We start from the raw sequence: 8,779 nt of genomic DNA on the forward strand, positions 1-8,779 counted from the left end.
TTTTCTGAGCAGAATACTTTCCGTTAATGGGCAACTTATATCCAACTAAGGATATTAAATTCTTTGTACTCATCTTTGTTTTCTGAAGGTTGAAATAGAGGCTTTAGCTCCCAATCTGTAAAGTTATGCTACTAGATCACCAGTAAGACTTTTCTCCAAAGAAATTTGCTTGGGTCTGTGGTATTTTGAAATCATCAATTTGCTAAAATATGGCCTGTTGTTCAAAGAAGATGTTGTAACCTTCTTAATTTTGAATTATTTTGCTGTTATTCTGCTGGTGATCTTAGAATTGAGGCTTCACTAATCACTCTCTTTGGTGCTAATTAGTGAAAGAAAATGGGAAAAAATGATTTATTAAAATCACTGGGACTCTAAGCCCCTGTTGTTTCTTATAAAACTATTTTTTTTCTTGCTTTATGCCTATTGGAAATGTTGAAATTTATTTTAGTGGTAAACCTAATATTTGTGGCTCTTAAATTATACATAGATACATGTCTAAGCTTCCCATTCTCATTTTTTTTTTTTAAATTAAAAATAATGCTGTCGCCACCTGAATTTTAACTTCAACCAGTGGATTGTTTTGATGATATTTTAAAACTTGATTTACAGGATCATCTGGCATTGATGATGGAGCTTCTTGGAACGATGCCCCGCAAGGTAGGAATGTTATCTGCTCTGCTGAGAATTTTAAAGTTTGCATGTATCATTTTGTATTTTGATATGTTCAAGAAACAATATTCAGCATTCTTATATATAGATACTCAATCATTCCAAATTTAGACTCCATACTGTTTTCCAGATCCTCTTGCACTGTACTCAATTTGTCTCTCAAATGAGTTTATCTGCTTAAAAAGAACAAAGCAAAACATAAAAATAGGGTGCTGCATTTCATTCTGAAAATTGGTCAGTATCAATATTTTATCTGTTCTCAAATGCATAATTTGAATAATATTTCGTTCAGATTGCACTAGGTGGTCGCTATTCCCGAGAATTTTTCAATAGACATGGTGACTTGAGGCACATTCGCAATTTGCGATTCTGGCCAATGAATAAGGTGTTGATGGAGAAGTATGATTTCAGTGAGCAAGATGCAAATGACATGGTTGACTTCCTTGTTCCAATACTTGATTATGTCCCTGAAAAGAGACCAACAGCTGCTCAGTGCCTTAGTCATCCATGGATCAGTGCAGGTCCTCGGACTCTTGAGCCCTCACTACAACCTGATGCCATCGATGAGGAATTGTCTGAAAAGAGGAAGAGGGAAAATGCTGAGCTGGAGGTAGTGGAAGTTGGCGTGAGGAATATAGCCATTAATTGAACTTTTGCGCCAGTCAAAGATTCCCAACCTCTAAAGTTATCAAAATAAATACTAATTGGCTTATCTGGGTGATATATGCAACCTTGTTTCGTTTTCATGGATGTCATGCTGGTCCTTGAAGCTTGAATCCTATGGAATTGCAACAGTGGACCTTATGTGGAATGCAGGTCAGAAATCGAGCTTGTGATTTGGGAAGCCCTTCATAGGGCTAGCTGGATTTCTGATGCATTGCTGTAGCATCACTTATCACTTCTTTCACCTTTACTGGTATTACAGGGATAGCTTCAAATTCAGTTTGATTAAGTGCTCTGTTACTAACTTATGAATTTTTTTTTGGAGCGTGAGTTTGAAACTATTCCCTAGATTAGATTGTTGTCTTTTAGAAATACTACACTTTGGGGAGGGGGTTGTATTGTACATTGAATAACTATTGATTTGTCCGCATCAGACCCTGTTGCTGTAGACTTTGCCATTGCATTGTTAGTCTTGACTTGAGTTTATTTGAATTCCTGGGTTTGTCATAAGTTGCAATTTTTTATTTTTTATTTATATTACTGGCTGAAGAATAAAAGGAATATGAACAAAGAAATGGGAGTATTTGAAAAGAGATAATTTTATCCTGAAATTATTAATATGATATCAACCACTTTATATGTGAGATTTATATTATCTATTTATTTCTCTTCTTTTCATGTGATACTGACCATAATTACAGAAACTAACATGCTAGCTCATAACAAATATTCGTAGACCAAACAAATAAAAAAATCCAACACAAGCTTATAATTTATCATGATACTGCATTGAAGCACAAATGTGCATATCACTCAACAAATTCAATACGCAGGTGAGAATTATTATAAAGCTGGATGAAAGTGACTTTGTAGAAGAACCATGGAGAACAAATATGTTGATATAGAAAATCTGTATCTTTGATAAACAATACGGTGGTGATTTTGCAATACAATTTGTTAGTATACTTCTCATGGAATGAAGAAACAGATCTGGGTACACGACCTGTGCTTCGGCCTAGATTGTACCCGAAGAAAAAAAAGAAAAAAGAGAACTCGATCTTAAGCCAAATAACCACATGAAGGGAGAAAAAAGAGGCTATAGTGTTGCAGTGGTTTTTTAGAAGAACTACGGAGAATAAATAGATCGGTATCACAAATCTGTCTATTGCATAAACGATATAGTGATGATTTTACAATGCAATTTGTTGGTAAATTTATCATAGTACAAAGAACAGAGAAGTGAATACCAACTCAGTCTTAGAAAATTCTATGTGCGCTAACTTGCCAAAAGAAGGGAAGTTTCCACAGATGTCAGATGCGAACCTCAAATACTATCTCTCTTTTAAATCGTGTAATCCCATTACGTAAATTCTTCAACAAGAGGCTGGTAGAACAGTTTGTATGCCTCCACAACTTCGAGATACCACATTGCCTCTCGGTCTGGGGATGATGAAAGATCAACAATCTTGTGAACCTGTTATAATATGAGAATATCAACTCAAATTAAGATAATTTTCCTTCATTATTTCCACTAGTGGGAGCAATATTATGGTTGATCCTATTAGTGCCTTCAATATTATGGCTGGAAGTATACCCACACAACCTCCTCCGGCCACCTTGTACTCGGAGTACTGTCCATAGGGCTAGCTTCTCATTGGAGCAAAGGATGCATTGGACCACTATCACCGGAGGGAAGACGAGCCTAATCTCCTTCGAGGGGGAGACGGTTTCCCTATGGCTCCCAAAAAATTTCAAGAATTTGCTTTGACCAATGTTTGAACCCCTGACCAAAGCAAACTCTTGGACACTCGGTTACCAACTGAGCTACGAACAAAAGTCAGAATGTTTCAGGTCATGTGAATTCTAGGTTAAGCAAACAAATTCAGCTTTCTGGTACTGTAAAATTTCTAGTTGTGGTGTTCCCTAGATTCCACCATTGAACCAAAATACCCAGTAAATATTTCTTCCCACAACTACCATGTGACCTTAAGTCCTTAACCCACATAGCCATATACAAATGCTTCCCCTCATAGTAGATCCAACTGAAACCAGAATATCTATATTTACAAGTTACAACCCTTAAGGTTTGGAACATTACCAAAATAAACTCACCTTGATCATGGGAGGCTCTCCCGCACGTGCAACGTACCCTCCAACTACCATTATGTACATGCCTTACAAAAAAAAATTCAAAAACGCAAACGAGTAGCAATTTTGAGAAAACCCCACATTCAATTGAATCACAATAGATTCCCAAAGCTTTGATTTTGGACAGAAATTTACCAACTCTCCAATGCCGGTGGCGGAACTCGCCGGAGAGGGAGAGCTCGATGACGCCAGTTCCGTCGTCGAGAAACAGAGGTCCACCGTCGCCGTCGGAAGAAGACACCAGAACGCCCTGAGGCATTCAAAAAAGAGAGAGTAAAACGGTGGCGTTTAGGGAATGGAGGTGGAGAAGAAAGTTCAAACCTGCAACCAAGCGCGTTGGAAGAGAATGCCACCGAGGGTGAAAGCATTTTGAGACGCCACTTCTCGTGCTTGTTTCAGCTGACTGCATAAAAGCTTCAATGCTGCTACACTGTAATCCATCACTCTCCTCCTTCTTTCTCTCCCAAAACCCTCTCATAATTTATCCATTTCTCAGAAGAAGAAAAAACATCTATCTACTCGACAATACTAGAAAGAGAGAGAAGAGCATAGTATTAATGGAAATTTTCTCTTTTTATAGTTTTTTTTTTAGGATTTTATGAAAGTTGAAAAATGATTGTGTTATGTCATAGAGATTCGTTTTGCGTGTCGAATTTTTTTTTTTTTGCTGCGGGTCCCACAAAATATTGTGTGTAGGAAACTTTTTGTGGTTATGTTAAATGATAGAAGATAAACACTTTTTTTTAATGCTGTGAGATATTAAAATCAGTGTTATTATTTTATTTTTTATTTTTTTTAACAAGCGTGAACTCCACCGCTTGTTATGTATAAGAAGGGATAGGATTTATTTACAAATTTTTTTTTTGCAAATTACACTAAATACGACCGGTCGTATACTGTATGATTAAAGTATGACCGATCGTACTTAGTGTAGTTGGTAAGAGTTTGTAAACGAAAAAATTTATAAATATAACCTACCCATATAATAATGAGATGTTATCTTGACATGAGAAAAGAAAAATCTAGTATTATAATTCTCGGAGAAAGAATATAAAAAATTATCACAAGAAATCAGTTTCACTTAAAATAATAGTATTCTATACTATTCTTTAAAATGGTAAATATTTTTTCTTATATTTAATGAATTTACTATTTCTATGAGAGAATTTAATAAAATTATTTATTATATATATAAAATTGTGTGAGATTTATATTTTTATTTCATTTTCGTCTCTTCAAATTATACTCCTCAAGTTAATGTCCCAAAAAAAACTAATTTCCTGAGGTTTATTTGTGTTTTTTTGTTTTATAAACAGAAGTTTAATTAAACATATTTTTAAAACAATTCTTATTATAAAAATATAAAAAAAAATAAAAACTCCCAAGAATAATTTTTTTTTTATTCTAATTTTATTTTTATTCTAAACTTGTATCTATAATTTTTTTACTCTAATAACAAATTATTTTATCTCCCTCCCTTTAAAAACCATAAGAATAATTTTATAAATTCCAAACAAATTGTAACTTTACTTTTTAAACTCTTTTTAACTTTAGCTTAACACCAGCACATGCATCATTAAGCACAAAAAATACAAGTTATTTATCAAGCTTATAGGTACACATTGAGCTTTGCAATTGAGCATATAAAAGCACCTTTAGTCTTTTACATAAAGCCAAGTTCTTACAACAGCAATCACAACTCTAGGAAATTCAAAGCAGAGTGTGAAACGAAAAGTGTTTGTTTAGGATATAAGGGAGATGCCAGCAGCAATCAAATCATCAGCCAAAACCTTGTTTGCAGCATCTGAGGGATGAAAACCATCCCAGAATACATACTCAGACGCATTAGCACATGTTCCTATGGACATTTGATTGCACAATATAGATGTCTCTAGCAAGCCCGTTCCACAACAAGCCTTTCTTGCTTCAGAAAATCCTGATATTATAGTACCATGCCACACAAAGGAAACAAATTAAAATCCTTAATAATAAGACGGGATAGAATGAATTTACACCGGTGTAAGTCTTACATTCAATCTAAGCCGTTTATCTTACTTACATCTAAGAATTCTATTTTAAAAATTATATAAGCCAATAGAAGCAAGTGAGATTTACTATTAAGATTGAGAGTAAAATTTCTTATTCTTGCATCGGTGCAAGTATCGGTATAAGTTGATCTGTTCAGATTAGCTTACTACCCCAATTAATTTGGAATAAAGGTGTTGTTGATGTTGATGTTCAGATTAGCTCACTAGGGTTAGCATAATTAGATTGTGTACCATTTTCAGAAGGCTTGGTGACCAGGTCATAGAGAGGTTGATATATATCAAGGAGGACCAAATTGAGACCAGGAAGCATTTTTTGCAAATTTTGAGATGTGGTGTTGAGCTTTTTATTGAAGTTAACTGCATCATTGTTTATCCTGGCCACACATTCGTTGCTAAGAGAGCCAAAGAGAGTGATGGCTGCTGGCAAGCAACCCATTGGAGGTAATGTTGTCACACCAATTCTCCTTGCTCCCAGTGCATATAAATCCTGTCATATTCATGATTAGAAATGCAAATCAAAATCAGCAAAGTTCTTTAGCAAATACTAATAACTTTTTTTTTTGGTTACTTTTTAATTAATAGCATCATCCACTTCTATGTTCCTAACAACGGTTTACTAAGGCAAGGTGTCAAGTTTGAGAAAGGCATGCCTGAATGAAGTTGGAATAGCAGTGCATAAGAGTGTCTGAGAATTGATCAGCCGTGTAAACCTTGTATAGCAAAGGATTTATGTAATAATTCTGAATAAAATCACTGTTCCCAGCACTAATAAGATATATAGCACCAGATATAATTGATGAAGCTTTTGATTGCCCTGCTATTTCCACCAATTTGTTCTGGCACTCCTTGTAGTATTCCAGCTGCTGACTCAATGGAATTGCATGCTACACCCAGGGAAAAAAAAATAAAAAAAAATTCAGGACTTACCAATATTATCATTTGACTTTAAGTAAAGCTTAAAAAAACATGAGAGTTTTTTTTTTTATTTTTAAACTTTTAAATGTAATTACATATAGTTTGGCTGTAGGATCAAAGTAACCAGAAGCAGCTGAGGCAAAGTTAGCACCATTCAAGAGGTTCTTTCCTTTGGTCTTTAAGTTGAGGTAAGCTGGTGGGTAAGAGGTAAATCCAAGGGTTTCAGCTGCAATGAATGAGTTGATGAAACAAAGATCAAATCCTAGTTTGAAATAAAATAAAATAAAATAAAAGATATTGTGGACAATAGGGAATTAAGGAAAGGAACCTGTGTAGTCTGTGGCAAGCTTTCCATTGCAGAACCTTCCTGTTGGATTGTGATTCTGAAAGTCTCTTCCATAAGGAGGAAAGTTTGCTTTAACAATAGTATGGAGATGGTTATTATTTCCCACATCAACAACTGAGTCCCCAAATAAGAACAATGCTGGGACCAGAGGCTGTCCATTAGTCACATTGAGCAGCACAGCAAGAAGAAGAAAGGAAACCAGGAAAGAACTTGAATACCCCATACTTTTCAATTCCTCTTCAGCAATGTGCTTCTTGTTCATGCAAACACACACAAAACACACAGAGATAAAGCAGACTCTGAAGAAGGGATACAGTATTGGGAACTGATAATCTGATTTAAGTCTTGTGCTTTAAAGCTGGTGCCTACTGTGGATCTGGTCTGGCAAGGCTGCAGTTCCAAGAATTTTATTAATGTTCCAACTTAAGTATAGGGTACTGTATAACTTAAGTCAATATAGAAAATTTAACCAGTTACCATCATATTGACGTCAAAAAAACTATTTGAATTCTTCATTTGAGGAATTTGAAAAAGGGGTTCCATGCTTGGATTGTGTGTTACCAAAATTGAACTATTTGAGATGATGGTATTATGTAGGTGGCACAAACAATATTAGATATAACCTCTTAATATCACTCAATCTTGAAGAGAAATTTACTCAGACAAGATGGCAATTTAAACAGAATCAAAGAGAGCATAAGGAGTAAAATGTATGGTAAGGCTTGAATCCTCTTGTATTAAAATTTCATGCAATATTGTGAATGTTTATTTCTTTATTTATAGGCAATAAATAGATTGGTCTTACTAAAAATTATAAATATTTATGAAGAGAGAAAGCCATATCATTATTATTTGAAATTTTAAGATGAATTTTTTTTTTTTTTTGGCCGAATCTCCACATTCCCAAAACCGAAGCTGACAAAAAATAAATAACAGTAATAAAGGAAGTTCGTTACTAACCACTACGTAGAGGTAAAGTCTTAGTCTTAGTACTATTAACACATGATGATGTCTTGAGCCGTGTCCTAGACTCGAACAAAATATCACATTTTGAGAAAAAAATTTAATGTGGAGGAATTTTTTTTTCAAAAGTGATGAATTTTTTTCCAAATATAAAAAAAAGATGCACCAGTCGAGTACATCTAATACACCAAAGTTTTGTTCCCCAGACTACTAGCTTTTTACTTTTCAACCATGCCGAATAATATAGGAGCAACATAAACTCGAGTAAAAGCATGGGCTGAGAAAACAAAAGGAAAAATAGAGAGAAATTAGAGAGAAAACTAAGAGAGACATGAGATGACTTGCATTTGGACATTAATGCGGTTGGTGACCACTTATGAGTTTTGCTTTGCGTGCCTTATTTACTCAAGTGGCACCACCACCACTTTGATCACTATCAACACCTTCCTCAACTCATAGAACTATTCTTGAGCATTTTACGGAGACAAATCAGACAATCGTGTCTTTTCATCACTTGACCTTTGTCTTGGATTGGTATGTACATGCCAGATTCGGTGGGTCAATTCTTTTAATGATTTGTTTCCATGTGTACCGCTGATCATTGATCACTATGATGCTCCTTTTGCCCCCAATTCCTAATAAGATAAAAGAGCTGGACTTCAATAGTGTTTATCACAGTCATCAAAAATACAGTGGCAATGTTGAGTTGTTGAGCCTGGTGATAAAAATAATATTCATTTGTTGTAATGTTTTGCAGGAATCTAGCTTTTTGCCAATTTCTTGTATTGGTATTCATTATATCTATACTTTCTAATATAATACGCTATGGTTGAGGCAATTTCTGATCTTATATTTGTTTTGTTTTTAAAGATGACGATTCATAACCACTTGGGTTAACCTAGTGACAACGGCGGACCCACATAGGGACACATGTTCGCACTTGCGGATATAAAATTTAGATTTTAAGTTTTTTGTTTTTTTTTGTTATATATCCTTATGTGTCTCTTGTTCAATATTTATATTAGTC

General features: G+C 34.6%; 3 protein-coding genes across 4 annotated transcripts; 1 reads left to right on the plus strand and 2 right to left on the minus strand.

The window, feature by feature from the left end:
• Positions 1 to 429: 429 nt before the first annotated feature.
• On the plus strand, positions 430 to 1,861 carry LOC133299865 (uncharacterized). The gene is made up of 3 exons (XM_061499361.1): positions 430 to 450; positions 610 to 657; positions 962 to 1,861. The coding sequence occupies exons 1-3, from the start codon at positions 430 to 432 to the stop codon at positions 1,316 to 1,318; spliced, it is 426 nt and encodes a 141-aa protein (XP_061355345.1). The 3' UTR covers positions 1,319 to 1,861.
• Positions 1,862 to 2,474: 613 nt separating this feature from the next.
• On the minus strand, positions 2,475 to 4,006 carry LOC133299867 (uncharacterized). Its single transcript, XM_061499364.1, has 4 exons — positions 3,802 to 4,006; positions 3,616 to 3,730; positions 3,445 to 3,506; positions 2,475 to 2,806 (listed from the first exon to the last, which is right to left on the minus strand). Exons 1-4 carry the CDS (start codon positions 3,919 to 3,921, stop codon positions 2,693 to 2,695), a joined length of 411 nt encoding a protein of 136 aa, XP_061355348.1. The 5' UTR covers positions 3,922 to 4,006; the 3' UTR covers positions 2,475 to 2,692.
• Positions 4,007 to 5,222: 1,216 nt separating this feature from the next.
• Positions 5,223 to 8,107, minus strand: LOC133299866 (GDSL esterase/lipase At5g22810-like). Of its 2 annotated transcripts, XM_061499363.1 has the most exons (6): positions 8,030 to 8,107; positions 6,772 to 6,937; positions 6,539 to 6,669; positions 6,179 to 6,412; positions 5,760 to 6,015; positions 5,223 to 5,416 (listed from the first exon to the last, which is right to left on the minus strand). In XM_061499363.1, exons 1-6 carry the CDS (start codon positions 8,105 to 8,107, stop codon positions 5,223 to 5,225), a joined length of 1,059 nt encoding a protein of 352 aa, XP_061355347.1. The 2 variants fall into 2 exon arrangements, with proteins under 2 accessions (XP_061355347.1, XP_061355346.1); XM_061499362.1 differs by lacking the exon at positions 8,030 to 8,107 and having other exon boundaries at positions 6,772 to 7,012.
• Between the last annotated feature and the right edge of the window lie 672 nt (positions 8,108 to 8,779).

The sequence above is a fragment of the Gastrolobium bilobum genome, unplaced genomic scaffold (assembly GCF_033153095.1).
Source record: "Gastrolobium bilobum isolate Gb01-03AN ecotype WA unplaced genomic scaffold, APGP_CSIRO_Gbil_v1 utg164644, whole genome shotgun sequence".
Lineage (NCBI taxonomy): Eukaryota > Viridiplantae > Streptophyta > Magnoliopsida > Fabales > Fabaceae > Gastrolobium > Gastrolobium bilobum.

Bases quoted from the DNA above. Each gene is read 5' to 3' on its own strand.
- LOC133299865 (XM_061499361.1), top strand. From the start codon at position 430: ATGTTGAAATTTATTTTAGTG. The intron at 451-609 runs GTAAACCTAATA...CTTGATTTACAG, and splicing joins TGTTGAAATTTATTTTAGTG to GATCATCTGGCATTGATGAT. The intron at 658-961 runs GTAGGAATGTTA...TATTTCGTTCAG, and splicing joins TTGGAACGATGCCCCGCAAG to ATTGCACTAGGTGGTCGCTA.
- LOC133299867 (XM_061499364.1), bottom strand. From the start codon at position 3,921: ATGGATTACAGTGTAGCAGCATTGAAGCTTTTATGCAGTCAGCTGAAA. The intron at 3,507-3,615 runs GTAAATTTCTGT...TTTTTTTGTAAG, and splicing joins CCACCGGCATTGGAGAGTTG to GCATGTACATAATGGTAGTT. The intron at 2,807-3,444 runs GTGAGTTTATTT...ATATTATAACAG, and splicing joins GAGAGCCTCCCATGATCAAG to GTTCACAAGATTGTTGATCT.
- LOC133299866 (XM_061499363.1), bottom strand. From the start codon at position 8,107: ATGTCCAAATGCAAGTCATCTCATGTCTCTCTTAGTTTTCTCTCTAAT. The intron at 6,413-6,538 runs GTAATTACATTT...CCCTGGGTGTAG, and splicing joins ATCCTACAGCCAAACTATAT to CATGCAATTCCATTGAGTCA. The intron at 6,016-6,178 runs GCATGCCTTTCT...TGAATATGACAG, and splicing joins GCTATTCCAACTTCATTCAG to GATTTATATGCACTGGGAGC.